The 27238-nt window shown below is 47.2% G+C and overlaps 1 protein-coding gene across 5 annotated transcripts in view; it reads right to left on the bottom strand.

Annotated features, from left to right (window-relative positions):
- The window catches only part of DAPK2 (death associated protein kinase 2), a 126553-nt gene extending 99755 nt beyond the window's left edge, over nt 1-26798 (bottom strand). Inside the window, exons 1-2 of one of the 5 annotated variants that reach the window (XM_041743425.1) lie at nt 26678-26798; nt 16936-17033 (exon numbers count right to left, since the gene is read on the bottom strand). In XM_041743425.1, coding sequence (XP_041599359.1) covers nt 16936-17027 — 92 coding nt within the window. In that variant the 5' untranslated portion in view covers nt 17028-17033; nt 26678-26798. Of the gene's footprint in view, nt 1-16935; nt 17034-23091; nt 23168-26187; nt 26242-26535; nt 26612-26677 lie in introns of those variants that run through there. The other 4 variants (XM_041743423.1, XM_041743428.1, XM_041743424.1 and 1 more) reach the window with 4 other exon arrangements.
- Between the last annotated feature and the right edge of the window lie 440 nt (nt 26799-27238).

The raw sequence follows: 27238 nt of genomic DNA, 5'->3' as shown, positions 1-27238 counted from the left end.
CATGGAGCCTGCTTCTCCCTCTGCCTGTCTCTCTCTCTCTCTCTCTCTCTCTCTCTCTCTCTCTATCATTAATAAATAAATAAAAATCCTTAAAAAAATAAAAATAAAAAAACAAGCAAAGGGGAAAAGAGAAAGAGAGAAATAAAGAAATAGGCTCTTATTTATAGAGAACACACTGATGGATACCAGAGAGGAGGCCGGTAGGGAAGTGGGTGAAATAGGTGATGGGGATTAAGGACGGAACTTGTTGCGATGAGCACTGGGTGATGTATGGAATTGCTGAACCACAATACTGTACACCTGAAACTAATATAACACTGTATGTTAACTAACTGGAATTAAAACTTTTTAAAAATCTAAAAATATAAGACTTGGACAGAGGGGCATAGCAGCTAGGGTAGAGAAATTCTGGGAAGTACGGAGAGGTAAGTAGAGTAAGCAAAACAATAGAGCTAAGTAAGTCAGCCACGTCCCTCAGTTTAATCAGCCAGTCACTTCTTCCTGACCCTGTGTTTGACAAAATATAGGGAAGATGTGGCTTCGACATGGTCCTGAATCACCCTCCCTGCAAAGAGGAAACTAAGACAGATAAGTCAGAGCCATATACCTGTGGGCATAGAGTGCAGCTGTACACGACTAGCCACGCCAGTGCCAGTTAGTCTCTGGCTATCCGGCAATCTCACAGAGACAGCAGAAAATGCACAATACTGTCATCACTAAACGGGCACCTGTTGCTATTAACAGTTTAAGTTCTATTCTCAGTTAATGGTCATGTTCTTCAAAGTCCTAGGCAAAGGCTTTCCAGGCTTATTTTGGGAGGCTCTGGCTTAGGAACAGCTTCCTAAAGCCAGCTTCACTGGAATTAGGACTTGAGCTAGAGTACATAAAATACGTGGCACTTCACCTAACAGACAAGATCCCAAAGAGTGAACTTTTTGAGAGTGAAGTCACTTTTTTTTTTTTAATTCTTATTTATTTATGATAGTCACAGAGAGAGAGAGAGGCAGAGACACAGGCAGAGGGAGAAGCAGGCTCCATGCACCGGGAGCCCGATGTGGGATTCGATCCCGGGTCTCCAGGATCGCGCCCTGGGCCAAAGGCAGGCGCCAAACCGCTGCGCCACCCAGGGATCCCTACTTTTTTTTTTAATGCCCACAGAAGAAAGTCTTGTGCATGGTGAACACTTCTATGAAGAGCAGACTATTTAAAATTTAATTTAAATTACTCTAGGGGCGCCTGGGTGTCTCAGTAGTTGAATGTCTTGCCTTCAGCTCAGGTGGTGATCCTGGGGTCCTGGGATCAAGTCCCACATTAGGCTCCCCACAGGGAGCCTGCTTCTCCTTCTGCCTGTGTCCCTGCTTCTCTCTCTGTGTCTCTCAAGAATAAATAAATCTTTTTAAAAAATATATTAAATAAAAATTACTCTAAAGAGCTTATAGTGCATTGAAGGGGTTAGACATATAGTATCTGGGGCCCTTGTGGGCTAAATTCTGATGGTGTGATGACAAATGACTCTTTCCAAACCCCCAGGTATATCTGCCAGAATTTTTCTGATGAGAATCAGGAGACTCATAGTAGGTACCAGGATGGATCTGTCGCCACTTCGTTACCTTCCCTGGTAGCTGCTGCCATACTGACTCACTAATCCTTCAGCAAGTGTTTACCGAATCTTTTCCTTGTCAAGGACATAAAACAGTAAAGCTACATCCCTCCCCTGAGGATCTTCCAGATCCTCATCACCTCATATTCTCTAAAGCAGTTCACTCCTCTTTAGCCTGACTCCCATGTCCCTTTCTGCATGCGGTCCCATTAACCTTTCCTCCAGCTTAAAACCAACAAAAAGTCCAAAATTTCAAGCATGAGATACTTAAAAAGCAGTTATGTTCTCTATAACATAAATATATATTAAATGTTTTTTAGAAGATACAGAGAAGTATAAATAAAAAAACGTTGGGTGCTGGGTGGCTCAGTGGTTGAGCATCTGCCTTTGGCTCAGGTCATGATCCCAGAGTCCTGGGATCAAGTCCCACAATGGGCTCCCCGCAGAAAGCCTGCTTCTCCCTCTGCGTGTGTCTCTGCCTCTCTCTGTGTGTCTCTCATGAATAAATAAATAAAATCTTAAAAAAAAAAAAAACAACTGTTAAATCATCCCTAGTCCTACCTTCCCCTCCATCTCTGCCCCACCCACCCCTGTAACCAATACCATTAAATCTTTAACGGCTAGCTAAGATTTTTGTCCATCTTCTGTTTGCTACTCTGGGCTTGCCCACTGCTCTCTGACCAGAGTTGGTCACCTAGTTTCCAAGGGACCCACCCCCTGCAAACATACCTTGCATGTTCCTGCTCATTTGGGAGGCTCAGGTATATCTGGAATGCCCACCCTCCCCAATTCAGCCTCAGGTCTCAATTCGAACCACTCCTCAGTGCCCCACTTAGCTCCTATCTCCCAAAGCCTTCTCCAGCTGTGCCACGCCATGGAGGTGGCCATGTTCTAAACAGGAAAAGAGGGACTGAGGACCAGAGAAGAGGAGAAACATGACTGAGGTCATGGTGCAAAGCCAGAATAGAGACTACAGAATGGAGCCAACTGAAACCAGAACTCATCTGAACATTAATTATGTACCCACCATATGCCAATCACTACGTAAGGCACTAGGAAATAAAACAGAATGGCCTCCAGATCCTGTGATCAGAAAACTTGCTGGACTGTGAGCTGATTTAGGGCAGCTGTTTGTCAAGAGGTAGTGTAAAACACAGTGAAAGCAGACTCGTGAGCAAATAATGACAAGAGTATCCACATATATTGTAGGACTGTAGACACTCCCAACCCAGCCTGCAGTCAACATGCCTGCATTAGTTTGGGCAGGCTTCCAGGAGGAAGCGGCCAGAGCTAGGCTCCATGCATGGGTGAGAGTAGACAACACTGGAGAAGCCTGCTACTCGAACTCTTTAAGGGAACGGTAGTCACTGGGAGAAACATGCAGGAATGGGAAGTGAACCTAGAGGCCATAAAAGAATCAGATTGTAGAATCAGTGGCTGCTCCATGCCCTCCTCACACTCTGAGTCAAGTCTCAGAGAGAAGCCGGTTAATTGGCTTTTAGCTAAGTATCATAGCTCCTAGTGGGCAGAGCTGTTTTAGCTCAGGCATCTCATAGGATACCAGCTAGCCAATGAATGGGTCACTTTGAGGTCAATCAGGGGCTCCCCCTGCACAAGAACCAGCCCCGCCCCACTCTACTGGGGTAGGGGAGCGGGAAGAGAATAGTTCTAGCAAGAAAGGAATGTTGAGGATAGTAGACACCATGCAAAAGCAGGGGGTTGCGGGGGAGGGCAGAGGAGGCAGGGAGGGTGGCATCTCAGCAGGGGTGGCTGTGAGCAAAGGCAAAGAGGTAAAATTAACAGAGGATAATACAGAGACTTGCTCCATCAGGGGAAGAAAGGAAGAAACCGTTATCTCTGAGAGCCTGCTAGGTGGTGTGTCTCAAGAACTATTTTGAAGAAGTGATCTCAGATCCAATTGTATATTCTACACAAATTGGGACAACTTACAAAAATACAGAGCCCCACACCAGGCCTTCTAGAGCTCAATTCCCTGGCATGTAGGCATGTTTGTTTGTAAGATTTTATTTTTAAATAATCTCTCTACCCAGTGTGGGGCTTGAAGCTACACCTTCAAGATTTAAGAGTCACATGCTCTACCAACTGAGTCAGCAGGTGCCCCAGGTTTCTTTGTAGGTTTTAAACCTCCTGTGTGATTCAGATGTACTGCCTAGGATCACAACCATGGTGGTGCATGTTTCACTCTTTTTTTAAGTAGCCCGACATGGGGCTTGAACTCATAACCCTGAGATCAAGACCTGAGCTGAAGCCAAGAGCCAGACGCTAACCAACTGAGCCACCCAGGCACCCCTACATGTGTCTGTCTTAATCTCTTTCAATTCTCTAGAATCGAGAGAGCTATCGATTCACATCCTGGCTTGATAAGGCAGGTGGTATGTCTCCCATTTCACAGATGAGAAAACCAAGGCTCAGAGAGGTGAAGTAATTTGCTCAAGGTCACAGTCATACAGGCAGTCAGTAGTAGTCGGTTTTTTATAAGTTTGACCCCCAACTCTGAGGGACACATTCTTGGCTGTGTCCCGAAGAGGAGTGGTTCAGCTGTCCCATTAGAGCAGCCCAGCCACAGACCTTCCTGAAAGGTAGCAGCACTGGGAACCACAGGACGTAGAGAGGTGGGAGTGGAGCCAGCCAGCCTAGCCAGCACCTGGCAGCGCTCCCTGACCAGCAGGGATCTAACATCTTCTCAGACGTGTGTGGCCTCCAGGAATGATCCTACATCAGAATTGCTCTGATGGGGATCCCTGGGTGGCGCAACGGTTTGGCGCCTGCCTTTGGCCCAGGGCGCGATCCTGGAGACCCGGGATCGAATCCCACATCGGGCTCCCGGTGCATGGAGCCTGCTTCTTCCTCAGCCTGTGTCTCTGCCTCTCTCTCTCTCTCTCTCTCTGTGACTATCATAAAAAAAAAAAAAAGAAAGAAAAAAAAGAATTGCTCTGATGAGACATCAGAAAGAATTTCAAGACCCCAATCTCTAAAAATGCTACAGAGTTAGCTAGCTCTGAGAGTGTTTTATAAGATCTCTTTCTCTAAGAAATATTTTCAAGATTGCTACATGGACCTGTGTTTATAAACCTCTGCGGACACACAGCCTTAACTCCACTCAGTCTGGCCCTTCTGCTCTCCAGGGTAGGGACTGGATCTTGTGCCTCTGTTTCCTAATCTGTAAAATGGGGACAGTGACTTCCCACCTGTTTGCTTACCCTGATCAGGAGTCTCCCCATCAAATGAGGTAACAGAGAAGCTGCCCAACCCAGCTCCTCTCCATAAGCTCTCCAGAACTGACGGCCAGGCTTTCAGCACAATGATGTCCATATCTGTTACCATTTGGTAGGTGGATGCCCAGCTATGCCCCTCACATCTATGGCAGGAATGGGAAAAGTGGCATTTTGAAAGTTGCTGAGAGCTGTTACCATGTACTAAGGGAGACAGAAGACTCCCTCATGGGGGCAAAGTGGGTATAGGTCAAAGATGGCTTTTGTTTGGGAAAAAAAATTTTTTTTAAGAGTTTATTTATTTATTCATGAGAGACACAGAAAGAGACAGAGACAGAGAGGCAGAGACACAGGCAGAGGGAGAAGCAGGCTCCATGCAGGGAGCCTAATGTGGGACTCAATCCCTGGTTTCCAGGATCACACCCTGGGCTGAAGGCAATGCTAAACTGCCGAGCCACCCAGGCTGCCCTCTTTGGGAAAAATATTAAAGGGCCTTTGATTCAGGGTCCATTCAGGGACAGGTTGCAACAAGGAGCTAACCTGGCGCTATCTGAAGGATAGGGGGTCTCCCCTGGGTAGTAAGCATAAAGAATGGTAGCAGATTTGGGGCCTTGGGTGGGGTCCTGGAAGCCCCAGCATCATGACAGAGGTCAGGAGTCAAAGGAGCAGAGGGTTCTGCTACCACACTTTAAGCCATCTCTGTGCAGAAATTCCTTTCATTACCCTCAAGCTTTAGGAGAAACTCAGCAAACCCTGCAACCAGTCTTGGTGGTGAGAGAAGGCACTCAGAAATGGGCCTGAGTCCATGCCTGAGCCAAGGTCACAGAGGGAGCCCAGCTTTGTCTCACAGGAGGAAGAAGCCCCCAAGCCCAAGGCCTTGAGACTCAGAGAAGGATATGAGTACTCCCCAGGGAGAGCCAGAAAGGCTGGATTAGGAAGAGGACTTCCTGTTGCCCTGGAATGGAATGCTCGTTATTCTTATTTGGACATTAAAGAATGGGACCCCAGAAGGCTGGAAAACATGAAGAGACTCAGATTCCACATGTGGTATTTCAACAATCCTGTGAGATGGGGACCATCTTAGGATGAAGAAACAGAGCCTGTGAGAGTGAAGCTGCCGGAGGTCTAAAAGCTCCCAGGAGCAGAGTCAAAATCAAAACCGGGCCTTGTGGCTCCTGCACCCAGAATAGTCACTGCCAAGCTAGGGCTCGCCAGTCTCCTGCCCTGAGTCCCTCAGCTGCTCTTTTCCCCTTGCCCTGTCTTCTCAGCTGGGAAGGGAGGACAGAGGAGAGAGAAGCAAGGCTCTCCTCCCTAAGCCTGGTAGAAATGCTTTTTTTCCCTCCCAGAACCACCCTTCAGCTAACTTACCCCCTTTAGCTTAGAGGTCCTTCCCCAGGGTACCAAATTAACCTCACCCCAAGGAGGGAAGCTTATTTCATCCTCCCCCAGGCCTGGTGGCCAGGATGCCAGGGCACCAGCAGCTCAGAATTCAAGATTAGGGTCCTGAGGCCTCAGGTTTAGATGCTGGCCACCAAGGGCAAAGGGTGAGCAGGGAGCCAGCCTTGGAGGTACACCAGATTCAGGACAACTAGGCTCTCACCAGACCTCCTTCAATAGCCTACCAGGTGGATCCCTGGGTGGCTCAGCAGTTTAGCGCCTGCCTTTGGCCCAGGGTGTGATCTTGGAGTCCCAGAATCGAGTCCTACATCAGGCTCCCTGCATGGAGCCTGCTTCTCTCTCTGCCTGTGTCTCTCATGAATAAATAAATAAAATATTAAAAAAAAAAAAAAAAAGCCCACCAAGAGCAGGAAACAATTGTATCAACCTCCTTCTTTGTTCTCTGGAGGAGACCCGAAGGTCTCAGGCAGAAAGAAAATTCAGGACATCTGGGTATCTCCAAGAAAGTGTTGGACTAGGAGTCAGAGTCATGGGCTTAAATCCTCGCTGACACCTACCATGGCAAGTCAGCCAAGCTCACTAAACTCCAGCTTCATCTGCAAAATGGGAGAAAGACCTATCATCACATAGGCTGCACGAGGATTAAACCAGGTAATGAACTCCTGTGGCTAGTGCAGGACCAGATTTAGAGAAGACACCCAGAGCTCCTTTCCCTTCTTCTTATCCCAGCACTCTCTGAAGATGACAGGATTTTTTTTTTTTTTTAGATTTTATTTATTTATTCATGAGAGATAAAGAGAGAGAGGCAGAGACATAGGCAGAGGGAGAAGCAGGCTCCCTTTGTAAAGCCTGATGTGAGAATTTAATCCTGGAACCCCAAGATCACATCCTGAACCAAATGCAGATGCTCAACCACTGAGCCACCCAGGCATCCTGAGAGGACAGGATCAACCTAGGTAGACATTGGCTCTGAAACGGCCTTCTCGGAGGTTCCTTGAAGGCTACGAGAGGGAGGGCAAGGAAGAGAGCCAGGTAGACCTCTGCTCATCCCTTCTTTTGCCTTTTCTATAATGGCACCTTCACTTTGATCGCTATATATCCTGCCCCCCAGCCCATAATAATCCCCTTTTGAAAAGTTTTATTGCTTAAATAACAAACTCTACTGAAGGAAATCAGGAGTAGTCACCTTTTTCCACAAAGAGCCAGATAGTAAATAATTTCTGCATTGTGGACCAAGAAGCAAAATCAAGGTAATCTACATAAGGAAGAAGAAAACAAAATCTCCATAAATATTTAGTTGATGAAATTCAAAATATAATATGGAGTTTTATTTTATTTTTGTTTGTTTTTGTTTTTGTAATACAGATCTTCCAATAAGAAGAATGGAACATTTTTGGTGGGAGAGGGGTAACATTTTGCTTAACCGGGGTCCAAAGTCAGTGTTCCCTATCATCAAATCCGTTGAAACTGTTCATCTGTAAAATCTGTTCATAGCCCCAGGGCCACTCAGACAAGTGGCAGAGCAGATGTGGCTATAGGGTTATAGGTTTCTACCCCCCACACTAGACAGGGTAGGACTCCTTACAGGTTAAAGTTCTTGGGCTCTAAAGCCTGGTGAAGGCTGCTTTGAGTCTGGGCCAATATCCCAGAGGGACACTGAAAGCCACAGCCATCACCTCTGTGGGAAGACTGGAAGCATCAAGGTCTCCTCCAACCTCCTACCTGCATGGCCAGAGCCTGAGCTGCTTGACTGCCACTAAAGTGATGGGTACCTAAGGCCCAAACTCCTACAACTAGCCTCAGCTCTTACCCCTCACGTGGATTTCCTCAGCAAGAAGTACAGGGTAACCATGTTCTCTCCTTTGCCCTCAGAAGCAGGCCCTTCCCCAGGCAGCCCTTCCCCCAGAGCTCTCAAAAACCTGGAGACCCCTTCCAGCCAGCTTCTAAAAGTACGGACAAAGAAGCAGAAGCTTCTGCTGGAGTTCTGTGGTCTCCTGCAGACCTTGGATCCCCTCCGCCTCTGAGGGGAGGGAGGCCACACCATCAGGCCACAGGCAAGAGCTCTCTGCCTCTGGTCCTGGCACGGCTGGATCACAGACATATCCGGAACCTCATCTGCATCATTTATAAAATGGGAGTGATTACATTTGCCTTACCCACCTTGTCTTGCTTTCAAAACTTCAAATTATCCAATGATTGAAAATGTCATGACATGTAAACACCACGAAAGAGGGCAAAGTCAGAGAGAGGAAAAAAGGTTGGAACAAAGGGAGAAGCACAGAAGAACTCGACCGCTTTAAACGTTCCCGCCGTGAAAACTGGAAGGCTTCTTTACAACACTCTCAAAGTCCCCAAAACACACAAGATCGATGAAAGCGTTTCGGCAAAGCCACATGGAAATGAGCATCTACTGGTGACCCAGTAAACCCATTCGGTCTCCAGTTTCAACTATGACACAAATCAGTCATGACCTTCGACCCAGTATTCCACCTCGGCGAATACGCCCAGCAGAAATAACGCAGAGAGGAAATTAAACAAATGTCCACAGAAACATTTATTTTTAGTAGTGAGAAACAACAGGGGGAGCTTAAGTAAACCGGCAATGTCTGTATGGCAGACTGTGATCCTGGGGTCCTGGGATCGAGTCCCACATGGGGCTCCCTGCATGGAACCTGTTTCTCCCTCTGCCTGTGTCTCTGCCTCTGTGTGTCTCTCATGAATAAATAAATACAATCTTAAAAAAAAAAAAAGAACACTCATGGAGGGGCACTTGGGTGGCTCAGTGGTTGAGTGTCTGCCTTTGGCTCAGGTCGTGATCCTGGGGTCCTGGTATCGAGTCCCACATCGGGCTCCCCACAGGGAGCTTGTTTCTCCCCTCTATGTCTCTGCCTCTCTCTCTCTGTCTCTCATGAATAAATAAATACAATCTTAAAAAAAAAAAAAAAAACAAATGACGAAATTGCAATGAGGGTGATAGCATTGATAAAAATATTTTATCAGAGTTAAATGTCCTGAAGTTGAAAACTGTTCTCTAGATGTGAAAGAGAATAGTCAAGCCCTTCAGAGATGCATAATCAAGTATTAAGGGATAAAGAGGCATAATGTCTGCAACCTATTTTCAAATGGTTCAGAAGCAATAAGAGACAGACAGACAGAAAGGAAGGAGAAAGAAGGGAGAGGGGCAGGGGGAGGAGGAGGAAAGAGGGGAAGGAAGGAGAGAGAAGGTTAAAAAAAATGTTCAAAATTGGTGTATTTGAATAAAGGATATATGAGAGGCACCTGGGTGACTCAGCTGGTTGAGTGTCTGCCTTCAGCTCAGGTCATGATCCCAGGGTCCTGGAATTGAGTCTCACGTCAAGCTCCCTGCTGAGCAAGGAGCCTGCTTCTCCCTCTCCCTCTGCCTGCCACTCTGCCTGCTTGGTATTTGCTCTCTCTCTCTCTCTCTCTCTTAATAAATAAATAAAATTAAAAAAAATAAAAGCTATATGGGAGTTCTCTTATTCTGAAAACTTTTTAAATTAAATTTGAAATTATATTGAAACAAAAAATGTTTAAGTCATATGGATTCAGGATACATGGAATGGTATAAATAAAACAATGTCAAGTCAAAAACAACACAACACAGACATAGATACTGGTGTTGAAGTAGAAAAGAGAGTGTACACTATAGATATAGGTATCTAATTATTTCAGTGACCCACCACCACACCTAAGTGCCTCCCTCCTACTCTTAGAGTTTTCATAATGCAAACAGAGCTCAGTAAGACATACCCCTCAGGGCAAACGATTTGCCCTGTGTGCCAGCTTCTGACGGAAGCGTGGGCAATGCAGCCACTTTGTTTGAGTGGCTTTGTGCTTTGTTTTCCTAACAATGAGTGATGAAAGCGCCTCCCTCCTTCTTCCATTGCCTCTATCATCCAGGGCCCTTGGCGGTCGCCTGTCCTCCTGCCAGCCCCATCCCTTCAACCTTCAACCCCCACCATGTGTCCTCTTGCCCAAGCCTAGGCCTGCTGTTCCTCAATTCCTGGCAGAGCCCTAACCTTGGGGTGATAACCTGCCATCTCCTGCATTAGACTGTGAGGTGCTGTCCTACACAGGGTGAGGAGTTCCTCCTCTGAACAGCTGGCACATGTTTTTGGTGTCCCCCTATTAGATTGTGATCTGTTCCATCTCTCATTTCATTTGAGGAGAGCACTCCTGTGCCCTAAACGATCTTAAGTTCTTCTGGGGCCAGGCCCAAGCCCTAAATGTCCTACATCCATCATAGTGCCCATTGTACAGTGGGTGCCTAGGAAGGATCATTTGACTGTGATAATGACCTAGAGTATAGATGTGAACATAGGCATCCACATACATACCACTCATCTTTCAGAAACCACTGGCTTGCCCAGGGCACAGTATGGCCCAAAAGCTACCTTGCCACTAACACCAAGCTGAGAGCTTCCTGGGCCTGAAGAAGACAAGCTTGGTGTTAATGGCAAGGAAGCCTTTTGGTACGAGGGACAAGAGTACACTGTAAAACTTCTCTGAGTCTCAGTTTCCTCATCTGTGTAGTAGGAATGTGACCCAGCTCATGTTATTCTGGAAGGATGGGAAGTACTTGGTACAGACACTGATGTGAATGCAGAAGATTCTTTTTTGTTGTTGTTGTTGTTTTTAACAAATATTTTATCCATTCATTCATAAAGACACAGAGAGAGAGCCAGAGACATAGGCATAAGGAGATGCAGTCTCCCTGCAGGGAGCCTAATACAGGACTCGATCCCAGGACCCCAGGATCATGTCCTGAGCCAAAGGCAGATGCTCAACCACTGAGCCACCCAGCATTCCAGCGCAGAAGATTCTTAACACATGTCAGCCACATTCACCTTCCCAGCAACAGGAAATATAAGCATGTATGTGATCAGAGAGGCACAAAAATCCCAGGCCAGGGCAGCAGGCAGTGCTTTGCCCAGAAAAGTATCTGGCTTTTATTTCTGACTTTCTCTGGGATTGGCTGTGTGGCACAGAGGTGGAAATTCCCAGTTGGCTTCTCCTTGATAAAGAAAATCTGAATTTCTTGAGCCAGATACCTACCATTTTGAAGACTGAATTTCTTCATCTGTGAAGTGGGAGTGATAACTGCTTCCTGGGATATTACAAGGATTAAATATAATAATGTGTGCCCAGGAAATGAAGGTAATTACTGCATTTTGTTTCCCACTTTGTGTTTGTAAAGTCCTGGCCGATCATGGACTTTGAGGCGTGCTGGGGGCTTGGCTGAGGTTTTCTGCCTCAGCTTTAAGTCAAGGTGGGTTCCAGACAGCGCTGCGGTTCACTGATGGGTATCTGTGGGGGCTGAGCACCTATCAAGTGTAAAAGGCCTACTCTGGACACTACAGAGGGGAGCCTAGCTTGGAGGAATCCTCGTGCAGAGATGACCAGGTGAACCCTTTCAGGTAACATGAAGTATGATGACCTGAGCACTTAATACGGATATGCGTCTAGAATAGAGGTATTTAAACACAAGGAATGGGGTGGAATAGGTAAGGTAGGTCAGGCTTTGCCAGGGAGACAGCATTTGACCTGGACCTTGAAGGAAAAGTTTCATTTTCAAAGAGTAAGGGAAAACAGCAAGAGCAAGGAGAAATCAAAGAGGTTGTTAGGACTTCTGGCTTTTGTCTCAGTGCTATAGTGATGCTCAAAATAAGAACCTAGGGGGAGGGGTGCCCGGGTGGCTCAGGTCATGATCCTGGAGTCCTGGGATCAAGTCCCTACACAGGGCTCCCTGCTCAGCGGGGAGTCTGCTTCTCCTTCTGCCCTTCCCCCCTGCTCGTGCTCTCTCTCTCTCTCTCTTCTCTCTCTCTCTCTCAAATAAATAGATAAAATCTTTAAAAAAAAAAAAAAAAGGACCTAGGGGAGGGGTAGAAAAGTGGGAGGGGAGGAGAGGGGAGGGAGGGAGATAGATGTTGGGGATTGAGGAGTACATTTGTTGTGATGAACACTGGTGCTGCATGGAAGTGCTGAGTCACTGTACTGTACACCTGAAACTAATATTACACTGTTAACTAACTGGAATTTAAATAAAAACTTAAACAAACAAACAAAATAAGAGAACCTGCCTTCGAAGAGCTGACAGCCTGTACAAACGAACTTGAGATAGGCCTCATCTCATCACTGGGCGATCCCAGGGCCATAAGCACTGCTCCAGTAGCACAGGACTTGGGAGGAATGTTAACTCTGAGCATATGTGCCTCAAGCAAACACAAAAGAGGAGGGCATGTGTGGGTGTGAGAAATAGCCCTGGAAAAATGAGAAGGTAGGACTGAGAAATAAAAATAGTTGCTGAGTTAAGGCTGTTAATCTCTCATTGGCTTAACTTCCCTTAAGTTTTTTATTTAAGAAAAAAAAAAACTTTCATCCAAAATAAGACTCACAGATCTTTATATATTGCTGTAAAAATATATTCAATGTATTTCATTAAGTGAAAAAAGTAAGTTGTAGGTTTTTATGGTTATGTGATCCCCATACATACACCTGCTTTACTTAAAACTTCTGAAAGGTGACACAAGAAAAGTATCACCGAAGTCCAGCTGTGGGCATGAGACAAGGTGGAGGGAGTTGACTTTTTACTTGGACTCTTCAGAGCTTTATGACATTTGCCATGCATTACTTCTATAACTTTTTTTAAAAAGTGTTTTCTTTTTAAAGATTTTATGTATTTATTCATGAGAGGCACACAGCGAGAGGCAGAGACTTAGCCAGAGGGAGAAGCGGGCTCTCTGTGGGGAACCCAATGTGGGACTCCATCCCAGGACCCCGGGATCACGCCCTGAGCAAAAGGCAGATGCTCAGCCACTGAGCCAGCCAGGTGACTCCCTCCAAAAAAAAGTTTTTAATTTAAAAAGAATAAAAGCAGGCAGCCCTGATGGCCCAGCAGTTTGGCACTGCCTTTGGCCCGGGATGTGATCCTGAAGACCCAGGATCGAGTCCCACATCGGGTTCCCTGCAGTGGGCCTGCTTCTCCCTCTGCCTGTGTCTCTGCCTCTCTCTCTCTCTCTCTGTCTCTCTCTCTGTGTCTGTCATGAATAAATAAATAAAATTTTTAAAAAAAGAATTTAAAAAGAATAAAAGCCCCTTTGCTTTAGAGTTCACCTCGGAAACTCTTTTCCCAAGGACTGAGATGGGGCAATCCAAACACCTGTTGCTGCAGTTTTCTCTATAGTGCTTTGTGGCTAGACTGGGCTGTAGAACCCAGCCTGGGTAAATCTGAGCTCTACACATTCCTGAAGGTTTTGTTTCTGTCCCCAAAAGAGGTTGCCCTGACTAAGCTGAGTGTGTAATCTTAACCACAGAGGACCCCATAGGGTGACTCAGGTCTGGCAGGCAGCCCTATCAATATGGATGTCGCAGGGAATTCCTCAGTTCTGTTTAGGAAGGGTGAGGTTCAAGAACAGTGGCTCCTTCTCTGGCCCAAGGCTCCTGCCCTTAGAGAAGGGGATTTTGCAGGTGTCATGCCTAGCAGGGTGCCTTGTACAGCGCACATTCGACTGTGTCTCCACCAGGGGAAAGGGGAGGGAGAGAGGGCATGTGTGGGGTCATGGTGAGGTAGGCTCCTCGGCAGAGCCAGAGCTGTAGATAAAAGGTGAATGAACATACAGATAAACATTTATCTGTCGGTTTAAACCAACACAGTGTAGTTCAAAAGCTTCTTTGAGTTCCACTTTCTGTATTGCTTATTCTGTGACCTTGGACAAATCACTTGCCCTCCCTCAGCCTCCCTTTCCTTGTCTATAAAATCAAGACTTGGACTAGCTTCTTGTTGAGATCGGTTTGGCGTAACATTTTATCACTTCATGTTAATGCAATAATCTAAGTAAAGGAAGGTACTATAAGTATAGGAAAGGAGAAAGCGCTGATCACTATATGATATAGATCATATACATTAAATTACCTCATATTTTTGGGCGTACATCCCTCTGGGGAACATCACTCCTTCCCAAATGCTCACACTCCTGACTCTGACTCTCAGAGTTGCTACCCTACTCTCAAGGTCAAAGGGGAAAAAACACCCTGCCACATATTTTCCCCAACTCCCCAGAAACATTCGAATGAGAACAAAAATGAATTTGTGCTTCATGAGTTCTGATGGTGTGATAGCCAGAGCCCTAGACTAAGAGTCAGACCACCAGTCCCTACCCCTGAGTGTCCTCAGACAAGTCACTTCCTCTTTCTGGTCCTGGTCTTGTCTAAAAAGGAGGAGTTGGATAGGTTTTTATTTTTATTAAGATTTTATTTATTCATGAGAGACAGAGAGAGAAAGAGGCAGAGACACAGGCAGAGGGAGAAGCAGGCTCCATGCAGGAAGCCTGACGTGGGACTCGATCCCGGGTCTCCAAGATTAGGCCCTGGGCTGAAGGCAGCACTAAACTGCTGAGCCACCTGGGCTCCCCTAGATAGGTTTTTCTTTATAAGTCCTGCTTGGATAGTCCCCTGCTCTACCCAGCCCCAGCTACCAAGGCTGAGAGAAGCCAGAATCGACAGGCCAGCATTTCTCCAACCATTCCCAGAAAAAGACAATCTCCAGCATCCCCAGCAGGCTGGTGCCAAAATGGGAGCACAGCCAAGCGCCTGTACTCGGTGCTGGGAGCCAGAAACCAGGCAAGATGCACAGGGTCACAGCCGAGGACCCCCAGCCAGGGCACTGCTGTCCTGATGCAAAGGTGGATCCTGCAGTGAGATGTCCTCTCACTTATAGCATAAAGACATAGAAGGCCTCCAAAGGAATCAAAAACATGTGCTTTGGGGGCCAGACCAGGACGAGAGTGAGAGAGTCCCTGTTTGTCAATGCACAGTTTTAGTTAAGGTATGACATGCCTACCGGAAGATGTACATAAACATGTATGGCTTGATATATTTTCATGAAAAGAATGCATCCGTGAAACAAGAACCCAGATCAAGAAACAGAACAATACCCACCTCCCAGGCACCTCCCTCGTGCCCCTTCCAGTCCCTAGTTCTTCAACAATAACCACTATTCTGGCTTTTAGCACCACTGATTCATTTTGCCTGTTTGGAACGCCACACAAATGGAATTATACAGTATGGACTCATTTGAGTCTGGCTTCCTTTGCTCAGTGTTATGTTTGTGAGCTTCATCTAGCAGCATAGGTAAAAATGAAAAACAGTGGGGCGCCTGGGTGGTTCAGTGCTTTGAAGCTCTTTCTATTTCGTCTTTTTTTTAAAAAAAAAAAAAAAAAGGGAAAAGATGGAGGTGCCTGGGTGGCTCAGTTGGTTGAATGTCCAACTTTTGATTTCAGCTCAGGTCATGATCTCAGGGTCCTGGGATCAAGCCTTGCATCAGGCTCCACACTCCAGGAGAGTGTGCCTGAGGATTCTCTCCCCCTCTCCCTCAGCCCCTTCCCCCACTCATATTCTCTCTTTCTCTCTCTCTCTCTCTCTCTCTCTCTCTCTCAAATAAATAAACCTTTTAAAAATAATAAAATTAGGGCAGCCCTGGTGGCTCAGCCGCCTTCAGCCCAGGGCATGATCCTGGGGTCCCGGGATCGAGTCCCACATCAGGCTCCCTGCATGGAGCCTGCTTCTCCCTCTGCCTGTGTCTCTCTCTCTGTGTGTGTGTGTGTCTCTTATGAATAAATAAAATCTTTTAAAAAATTAAAAAATAAAAAATAAATAAAATAATAAAATTAAAAATAAAATTGAAGTAAGAGAATTAGGCCTGAACCAGGAGCTCTATAAAAAGGGGAAAGACCTCCTGTCTTGCATCATGGATACAGCAAAAGCCTTAAACCCCCAAGTTTTTACTCTTGGGGGTGTGAAGGGGTGAGGTTGGCTGTACTGATAAGCACAGGTAAGTGTGCAAGTGCTGTACTTATTGGAAAAGGCATGACAGGTGTGCAGGTATAAACTGGACTGGCCAGACCTTGGCTACATCGCTCTCTGGTTAAGCAACTTCGAGCAACTTGCCTAATCTCTTTGGACCAGTTTCCTCACATGAAAAATGTGAGTGAAATGAATTTCCATCTCAGGCATCATGGTGAAAATCAAACCCTTGGGCTGGTGTTCTGTAATCACTAAAAAACCATCTAAATATTAGCAGATTCTAGAAATGGAGGCAAGAAGAAAACTTCAGGAAAAAAAAAATCTTCATTCCTTTCCAAACAATAACTACTTTCAGATCTCAGAATTCATCCCTGGCTACATTCTGGATTTAGCAAACCCAAAAATGCACCCAATCGCTCAGATCCTAGGAACCTTCATGACTAGGCTCCTGTGGCCTGTTACCCAATGCAAATCCATTTTCAGGAGGATTACTTCACCTCCCATTCAGGCGCTGAGCTTATGAAACAAAATCCTGGGAGCCATGGAGAATCCCAAGTGGGGCTCAGAGAAGAAAACCAACAGGCCAGGTCTCAGGGCAGAGTCTGGGGAGGGCTTTGTGAGAAAATGAAACAAGAATCATTTAGACTCCCCATAACTGTCAGACAGGCTATACTGAAAACACAGGGCTCAAGAACTCTAGTCCCTTCCCCTGGCAGGTCGTTCTTTCCACAGAAATGACTACTTATGGAGCCACACATGAAGATGAATTCCTCAGGGTTGTTTTTAAGGCTTCCCACAAGTCCCGTGACAAGCTCATGCCTACACGATCAAACAATAAGCACACCAGGAGAGGCGCCCCCTCCACCTCTCCCAGGCTCTTACCTCCCCAGCTCCTCTCCAATGTCGTAAAAGTCCTCCACCTTCTGTTGCTTGAATGTCTCCATGTTTGAGCTCCTCATTGAGGCCTGGAGCATACAGCCCTGAAACCAAAAGAAACCCAAGGTCAGGCCAGCCAGGAACATTGGTGCAAGCCTGAGTCCAGGCTTAAAAGTTATCAGCTGAAAAAAAATAAAAAATAAAATAAATAAAATTTAAAAAAAAGTTATCAGCTGCATGGGAGTTATTTTTTTTTAAGATTTCATTTGTTTATTCATGAGCTGCACAGAGACAGAGACAGAGACAGAGACAGAGGGGAAGTAGGCTCCTTGCAGGGAGCCTGATGCGAGACTCAATCCCAGGACCCCAGGATCATTCCCAGAGTTGAAGGCAGACACTCAACCGCTGAGCCACCCAGGCCGTCCCTGTCTAGAGTTTATAATTTAACGATAATCCACAGCCCTAGTTCCTCAAGAACTACCCTCCTCAAGCCTATTCTCACTAGTGACTGATGATGTCTGGTTTTTATTTGATTTATATCAATTTGAACCTGTTAAGGAGACAGAAAAGGAGTCCTCGTCACTTCTTCAGATCTGCTCTGAACAAGTTCAGAGAAACAGCACCATGGCCAACTTTGGCCATTTGTTCTCATGAAATTCAGATCTACTGTGAAAAAGAGGCTGCCTCCGAAACCAGACAAAGACCCCACCAAAAAGGAGAATTACAGACCAATATCCCTGATGAGCATGGATGCAAAAATTCTCAACAAGATACTAGCCAATAGGATCCAACAACACATTAAGAAAATTATTCACCATGACCAAGAAGGATTTATCCCCGGGACACAAGGCTGGTTCAACACTCGTAAAACCATCAATGTGATTCATCATATCAGCAAGAGAAAAACCAAGAACCATATGATCCTCTCATTAGATGCAGAGAAAGCATTTGACAAAATACAGCATCCATTCCTGATCAAAACACTTCAGAGTGTTGGGATAGAGGGAACTTTCCTCAACATCTTAAAAGCCATCTACGAAAAGCCCACAGCAAATATCATTCTCAATGGGGAAGCACTGGGAGCCTTTCCCCTAAGATCAGGAACAAGATAGGGATGTCCACTCTCACCACTGCTGTTCAACATAGTACTGGAAGTCCTCGCCTCAGCAATCAGACAACAAAAAGACATTAAAGGCATTCAAATTGGCAAAGAAGAAGTCAAACTCTCCCTCTTCGCCGATGACATGATACTCTACATAGAAAACCCAAAAGCCTCCACCCCAAGATTGCTAGAACTCATACAGCAATTTGGTAGCGTGGCAGGATACAAAACCAATGCCCAGAAATCAATGGCATTTCTATACACTAACAATGAGACTGAAGAAAGAGAAATTAAGGAGTCAATCCCATTTACAACTGCACCCAAAAGCATAAGATACCTAGGAATAAACCTAACCAAAGAGGTAAAGGATCTATACCCTAAAAACTATAGAACACTTCTGAAAGAAATTGAGGAAGACACAAAGAGATGGAAAAATATTCCATGCTCATGGATTGACAGAATTAATATTGTGAAAATGTCAATGTTACCCAGGGCAATTTACACGTTTAATGCAATCCCTATCAAAATACCATGGACTTTCTTCAGAGAGTTAGAACAAATTATTTTAAGATTTGTGTGGAATCAGAAAAGACCCCAAATAGCCAGGGGAATTTTAAAAAAGAAAACCATAGCTGGGGGCATCACAATGCCAGATTTCAGATTGTACTACAAAGCTGTGGTCATCAAGACAGTGTGGTACTGGCACAAAAACAGACACATAGATCAATGGAACAGAATAGAGAATCCAGAAGTGGACCCTCAACTTTATGGTCAACTAATATTCGACAAAGGAGGAAAGACTATCCACTGGAAGAAAGACAGTCTCTTCAATAAATGGTGTTGGGAAAATTGGACATCCACATGCAGAAGAATGAAACTGGACCACTCTCTTTCACCATACACAAAGATAAACTCAAAATGGATGAGAGATCTAAATGTAAGACAAGAGTCCATAAAAATCCTAGAGGAAAAAAAAAAAAATCCTAGAGGAGAACACAGGCAACACCCTTTTTGAACTTGGCCACAGTAACTTCTTGCAAGATACATCCACAAAGGCAAAAGAAACAAAAGCAAAAATGAACTATTGGGACTTCATCAAGATAAGAAGCTTTTGCACAGCAAAGGATACAGTCAACAAAACTAAAAGACAACCTACAGAATGGGAGAAGATATTTGCAAATGACATATCAGATAAAGGGCTAGTTTCCAAAATCTATAAATAACTTATTAAACTCAACACCAAAGAAACAAACAATCCAATCATGAAATGGGCAAAAGACATGAAGAGAAATCTCACAGAGGAAGACATGGACATGGCCAACATGCACATGAGAAAATGCTCTGCATCACTTGCCATCAGGGAAATACAAATCAAAACCACAATGAGGGGATCCCTGGGTGGCGCAGCGGTTCGGCGCCTGCCTTTGGCCCAGGGCGCGATCCTGGAGACCCGGATCGAATCCCACATCAGGCTCCCGGTGCATGGAGCCTGCTTCTCCCTCTGCCTATATCTCTGCCTCTCTCTCTCTCTCTGTGACTATCATAAATAAATAATAAAAAATAAAAAAAATATTAAAAAAAACAAAACAAAAAAAAAAACAAACAAACAAAAAAAAACAAAACCACAATGAGATACCACCTCACACCAGTGAGAAGGGGGAAAATTAACAAGGCAGGAAACAACAAATGTTGGAGAGGATGCGGAGAAAAGGGAACCCTCTTACACTGTTGGTGGGAATGTGAACTGGTGCAGCCACTCTGGAAAACTGTGTGGAGGTTCCTCAAAGAGTTAAAAATAGACCTGCCCTACGACCCAGCAATTGCACTGTTGGGGATTTACCCCAAAGATTCAGATGCAATGAAACGTCGGGACACCTGCACCCCGATGTTTCTATCAGCAATGGCCACAATAGCCAAACTGTGGAAGGAGCCTCGGTGTCCATCGAAAGATGAATGGATAAAGAAGATGTGGTTTATGTATACAATGGAATATTACTCAGCCATTAGAAACGACAAATACCCACCATTTGCTTTCAACGTGGATGGAACTGGAGGGTATTATGCTGAGTGAAATAAGTCAATCGGAGAAGGACAAGCAGTGTATGTTCTCATTCATTTGGGGAATATAAATAATAGTGAAAGGGAATAGAAGGGAAGGGAGAAGAAATGTGTGGGAAATATCAGGAAGGGAGACAGAACATAAAGACTCCTAACTCTGGGAAACGAACTAGGGGTGGTGGAAGGGGAGGAGGGCGGGGGGTGGGGGGAATGGGTGACGGGCACTGAGGGGGACACTTGACGGGATGAGCACTGGGTGTTTTTCTGTATGTTGGTAAATTGAACACCAATAAAAATTAATTTATTAAAAAAAAAAGGAAAGAAAAAGAGGCTGCCATGAAGCAGGAAAAAGCATTCATCTTTGAGTCAGAAGTTCTGGGTTCAAGTCCCACTTGCCTGGGCAAGTCATTTAAACTGCCAGACTTAGCTTCCCCATCTGCTAAAGAGGTTAATACTGTAAAACCACTGGAAATCATGAAATTATTTTGTAAATTATAAAATGCAGTGGAAAGGTAAGGGATTGGGTGGCTCGGGTGGCTTAGCAGTTTGGCGCTGCCTTCGGCCCAGGGCATGATCCTGGAGACCCAGGATTGAGTCCCACATCAGGCTCCCTGCATGGAGCCTGCTTCTCCCTCTGCCTGTGTCTCTGCCTCTCTCTCTCTCCTCTCTGTGTATTCTCATGAATAAATAAATAAATCTAAAAAAAAAAAAAAAAAGGAAAGGTAAGAGATTACCATGACCTCAGCTTCCTTGGGGGCTTATACCACCCAACTGCAAGTCTGAACTGATTTGTAAACCATTTCACTCATCACCTCAAGGGAAAGAGGGACAGGAGTGGTGTGACAAATTATAGTAGGCACCAGGAGTTAGGAGCTGGAGGTTCTGTTGCCAACTTTGCCACAAGTAGCTCTGTGACCTCATCCCTTGTCAGAGGAGCCTCAGATGCCTCACCTATAAAACGGACCTAACTGCCTGCCCAGAGCACCTCAGTGAGAGCCAGAGGGCAACTCTGAGCCATGGGGAGTGTTTACCACTCCACCAGAAGAAGACTGTTTACATCCTACCTGGGATCTCCCTGCCCCAAGAAGCTCACCCATTCCTGGGACAGCCACATGCCACCCTGGACAGCACCCCAAGGGCAGGACCCAGGGCACAGTCTGCAAATGACAAAGATAAACCAGCTGCCTGGGGATGTGTCTCTCAAGAGTCATTAGCAAAGGCTTCTCAGAGCTCATTTTGGCTAGCATTGACAACTTTGCTCCTGACTGCCGATCAGATATCAACCACGCCCGGGGCCCCATGAGCCCCAAAAGACTGTTTTCACCAGACTGGGTGGAGGCTCCATTACATAAGGGTGTGTCTCATCAATGCCAAGTGGCTGGAGCTGTTACAACTCTCAGAGAATATATATATACATAGACACACACACACACACACACACACACACACACACACACATTTCACCCTCTTTCCTCCAACGCTCTCCCTTGCTCTGTTACCAAGATGCCGCCTGCCTCTCTCCCTTCCATGGGACACACATTCTTGAGGTCCCCCAGGCAAGGCTAGCCTGGCTCCTGGGCCATACTCTCATGATCACTTGCTGAATTCCTGCCTGTTGATGCACATGGTCCATCACACATCCTTCTCCCTACCCAGTCTTCACCCTGTGCTTGACCTGAGCCCAGCAAGCACGGAATATGAAAAAGAGCAGGCTCCCAGGAGCCCCAGTTCTAGACTGGCCTGGGTGTGTATTAGCTGCGTAACCCACACAGGTTGGCACCCTCTGGGCCTCAGTCCCCTCCTCTGTAAATAAGGTTGATGGATGACATCTCTATCATCTACTTCACACAGCCATGTCGGGATCCATTTGTGATAAGGGCATAAACTCTTAGGCAAATAAGAAAGGTGATTATTTACTGTTAATATCTGGCTTATTGCAGGCCACTATTTGTGTTTCTGCTTCCTACAGGAATTCCCTTCTAGGGAAAAGGTTTTGGGATCCTTCTGGAAAGTTTGGCTTGACCAAAATCAGAAGCTAGAACTCCTCATTCACCAGCACCCCCCAAACCCTATCCTGGCAAATTTCCTGAGACTAGCCGAGAGGGTGGTAGGACTGCTATCTACCATCTTCTTTTGGATCAGGTAGGTCCTGAGGCATCCTGAGAGGTTACTCACTTCACACACCTAGAGGGAAGCATAAAACTTTTTAAAAATTCTGTTGAGAGTAGTCCCTAAAACAGCTAAGATCCTCCATTTGGCAACAGGCCAGCTTCATTTGCTAATCAGAAGCTGAACTGGATTTGAAGCAGCCCCAGCTCCCTAGCAAAATTATGAGTCCCTGCCTTGAGCTCCAGAAGTAGCCAGGGGGTAGGGGGCAAGGAAGCCTCCCCAAGGACAAACTAGGACCATCAGTCTGGCCCCAACTAAACTCTCCGGCCTTAGCCCTCTCCCCCTACATATCCTATATTACAGCCGAAGTAGACCTTTCCCATTCCCCCCAAACTTTAACCCTTGCCATTCCTCAGCTCAAGCTGTGCCCTTTCCATGGAAGGCCCACCTGGAGAGCCCTCCTAACAAAACCACTCCCTTCCCATAAGGCCTGGCTCAAATGCCACCAACTCTGTGAGGCTCCATGACTCTTTTTCAAAACAGCTTAAAGTCCCCCTCCCCCCTTAAATTCCCAGAGAGGTCTCTTCATACATTTTTAGGGTTAGGGCTTTTCATATTTTGGCTCATAACTGTCTATGTCTAACACAGAAGGAGGAGGCACAGATTCTACAGTCACATAGGACTGAGCTGGAACCCCAACTCTATTACCTCGGCACACACTGAACATGGTACAACTTTTCTGAGCTTCAAATTACTTACAAAGAAAATGAGTCTGGACAATGCCTAGTGTTGGTGACTACATGGAGCAATCAGAACTCTCAAACACCCTCAAGGAGAAGTATACTCTGGGAGTACCACTTTGGAAATCTGTTGGGCAGTTTCTACGGACATACCTAAGAGAAGTAGCCGGTAGATGTTTTCCAAAATGGCCCATGTTAGAATGTTCACAACAGCTATAGTGATAACTAAAAATCAGAAACAACCAAAGGGCTATCAGTAGAAGAACAGATAAGTAAATTGAGTTACACCCATTCAATGGAATTATACACAATAAAAATAAACTATTGCTATGTGCAGCCCCAGAGATAAAACTCATAAGCATAATGTTGAATGAAAGAAGCCAGACGCAAAAGATCACATACCATGTGATTCCACTTAGGCAAAACTCATCAATGGTACTAACAGTCAGAATAGTGGTTACCTTTGGATAGGGGGTTATGTCTGGGACACAAGGGAAGTTTCTGGGTGCTGGCAATGCTGCTTCTTGCTCTGGGTAATGGTTACATGGATATGTGATATGTACACTTATTTTGTATCCACTCAAAATTTTACATAATAAAAAATGAGACTAAGATCTGCTTTTTGCCTCTCTCTCTCTGTGTGACTATCATAAAAAAAAAAAAAGATCTGCTTTTTGACAGATGAGATAAACATAGGTAAAATGACTTATGTAGTGTTTGGAAGGTTCCAACAAATGTGAATTCCTTCTCTCCTACCTACTGTCTTGGAGCCCCATGAGGACAGTGGTTGTGACAATCTCACATCTGTCCCCTTGTAGCAGCTGGTATACAACAGGCACTCCCTAAATGTTCTGTTGATTTAAATGTAGTAGCCCTGTTTCCCTTCTCAAGGTTGTTGCTCAGCTGCCTCATCAGATAAAAACAACCAGTAACAACTTAAAAGTCTTTTCCTAATATCTCTCCCCAAGAGGAATTTGCATTTTATCAATTTTTATCAATTTAGAGACATAAAACTAAAGAGAAAAAATTCTGATGTGGAATTATAGTTACCAGTGAGGGTCCAGAGAAGGCCACAGGGCACAGGTACCTTTCTGGCCCTGAAAAGATGAAACCACACAGCAGAGGGGAGAGATACAGCTACAACTTTTGGTCAGAGGCACAGGATATCTGCTCCAGACATTCCAAGGATGAAGCCCACCTTAATGCTTACATTTCTCTTAATGGAATCATTAGGACTCACACTCCTGCCCTCAACGCTCATAGTAGGCAACCCTTCTGAGGTTTAACACAGATTTCCTAGAAGCTCACAAAAAAGGACCTCAAAGATCACCCAGGGGATTTCCAGACTCTGCTTCAGGAGCCACCAGCATGCGGAAGGGGAGCCAGAGCATTTCCACTTTATCTATACCATAGGTTGGGGTTCTGTGTAAGAATTCATCATGAGCGGCCAAGTTTAAAAACCCACTGCTGTCTGGTTTAACCCACTTGTCTGACAAAAGAAGGAAACTGAGGTCCAGACAGGGCTTGAAAGTCACCCAGCTAGCCCACTCCAGCTGTTCTGGCCTGGGCTTCTGATAACAGCATCCTCAACCCTCCAATGTAGCACCAGGGTTGGGGAAATCACTGGCCTCCCGAGGGATAACTTGGGAGAAGCCCTCCAGGACTACAGGATCACCCCCACAGGAAACCCTCAACCCTTCGAAGTCCTCTCACTCACTGGCCCCGGCTCACTCTGTGGGACATTCAGAGATCTTCACCCAGTGTCAGCCAGCAAAATGGGACCACTGCAAGGAGGCAGGCATGATTGTCCTCTTATACCTCCCCCCATATTAGGAATCATCACACTCAGGCTCTGAGGAGACTGTCCACAGAGCCCCTCCATGCATTCGAGCCTTTGACCAGGCTCAGAGAGGCTACCTCTGATGAGGAAGCTCAGGCTCAGAGATCAGCAATTTGCCTAAGTTGACACGAGAAAACCCCATTTTTCTAGTGAAGGTCCAGCTCCACTGGACAGCCTGCTTGTTCCTGTTCGCTCTCACATCCAGTAAGGAGGGAAACCCTGGGGAGATGGTCAGGATCAGTTCAGGTCTCATTCCCGTTAACTGGAAACTTGCTCTAGGCCAGCACACCCCCACCTTTATTCAACACACCCCTGTACCCCCTGCCCCAGCCTCTCTCAAAGCAGCTGAATCATCAGTAGGGCCACTTTACATGTTAAAAACACATCTTAGGAGATGGGTGGTTTGAGGAAGAACAGGACTCTGAAAGTATTTCTGAAGAGACCCAAGCACCAGATCCCCTTAGTCACCAGGACTCTCCCAGAAACACCTTACATGGAGGCAGCTGGGCAACAGAGTCAGAAACCATAGAGGCAGCCCCCAGCTGCCCTCCACTGGATTCTAGAATACAAGTGTCAGAGGCTGTGTTCTCTCCACCAGCCTCCAGGGACCTTCCCACCTGCTTCTGAGGCAACCAACGAGGACTCCCTGTCTTCCAGGGTGCACCCCTAATCATGCACTACCTGCATGGCCTCAATGCCCACCTCGCTGGGACTCACCTTCTCCTCCCTAAAGTGAGGATACTAACTTCCACCTCGCAAAGCTACAGCGAGGACTAGCCAGACGCACACGTGCCCTGAGACATCCACAATGCCCGGCCCAGAGTCAGGGTCAACTGCTGACAAGCCTTCCTACCCACCCCAGCCTGCTGCAGACCTCCCGGCCACCCGCATTCCCACATTCCCACCCAGCTCTGGCCCCGGCCCGGGCCCCTGACGGCGGGGACCACCGCTTCACTGGGCCACAAGCAAGCTGACTGTGAGCGGGGCAGCCTTCTGGAACCGCGTCCGTGCGCAAGTGGGAGGGGAGGTGTGCGAGGCGGCTGACGGGGAGAAGACGGCCCCTCTCCGCCCCGCCCCGCCCCCCAACCTGTAGCGCTCTAACCATCCCGGGGCGCTAAGTTGATGAAAGTCTGTTTCCCATCTCCTCCCGGGGTGCCAGGCTTGGGCCCGCCGCCCCCACCCGGTCCTTCGGGTCAAAGCGCCGGGCTTCGGAGCGCGCCCCCGGGGCGCGGCGGGCAGGTCCGGGGCGGCCCAAACCCCGGGAGGTGGCGTCAGGGACCGGGGCTGCGGGCCAGGGGACCGCGACAGGGCGCGGGGGAGCAACCTGCCCCGCCGGCCCGGCCCCGGCCCCGGCCCCGGCCCCGCGCGCCCTGGCCCGCCCGTCCGGCCCGCACGCGGGCGCTACTCACGGCGGGAGGCTGCGCTGGGCGGGCGCGGCGGGGCGCGCGGCGGGCACGGCGGGGCGCGCGGCGCTCGGCTCTGCTCTCCTCCCCGCCCGCAGCCCGCCCGCCCGCCGAGCCGCCGAGGAGCCGAGGGGGCGGAGCGGCAGGCCCCGTCCCAGGCGCCGGCTGGAGGCGCGCCCCGCGGCCCGGGCCCGGGGCTCGGGGCGCCCCCTGCTGGGGGCCCCCTGTGCGCGGCCCCGAGGGGAGGCCCGAGAGCCTCCTGCAGTCCCGGCGAGAGCCCGAGGCCAGACCCCCCTGGCGTCCGTACGGGCTCCTCTGCGCACAGGCCGAGCGGCCCTGGGCAAGTCCACTAACCTCTCCAAGCCTCATCTGCGAAACTGATGTAAATGAGCCGACGATAATGTGATAGAGCCTGGCACAATCGCTCGGAAAAGGGTATTTCCTTGCCCCCACCCACACACACACACAACCCCCACGCCACCCCCAACGCACACACCGTGAGAGAGGAAGTCCCACCAGGGAACAGGCCGTTTCCTCCCTCCCAGCCAGGATGCTCCCTGATGGATTCTTCTGGGAACCTCACCACCGACGTCTCACAGCTGGGTGGAGGCTGAGATGCAGAGGGACACTCCCCTCGCCCTCCCCAACCCCCAGCTTGGGAGTGGTTTAACCTCGTTTGCCCTCTTTGCCCCCTCCCCCCAGCCTCTGCAAGGTTGGTGAGTGAAGGCCCACATCACCATCAAGCCTTCCTTAATAAAGGACTTGGCAGTGGATTCCTCCTCTTTTCCTTCTGCCAAAAATCCCAGGAGGAAGAAAAAAAGGAATGAGAGTGGAGAGGGTGATGGGAAGAAGGAAGCAGAAACAGAATCACGGCCAAGATAGAACTTACTTGAAGAGAAGAGACTGTTTAAGCGCAAGGAAATGGAGGCCCCCTCCCAGAGTTGCCCATCCCTAAGTCAGCCACAGGGCGCCTCAAGGGAGGACAAGGTGTTAGATGCAGAGTTTTGCCCTTTGGTTCAAAGCCCTGCTCTGCCATTTCCCATGTATAGTCTTGGGC

This window comes from Vulpes lagopus, chromosome 2 (genome assembly GCF_018345385.1).
Source record: "Vulpes lagopus strain Blue_001 chromosome 2, ASM1834538v1, whole genome shotgun sequence".
In the NCBI taxonomy this organism is placed as follows: domain Eukaryota; kingdom Metazoa; phylum Chordata; class Mammalia; order Carnivora; family Canidae; genus Vulpes; species Vulpes lagopus.
The sequence above is the reverse complement of the archived record's forward strand: the minus strand, read 5'-3'. Positions and strand labels throughout refer to the sequence as shown.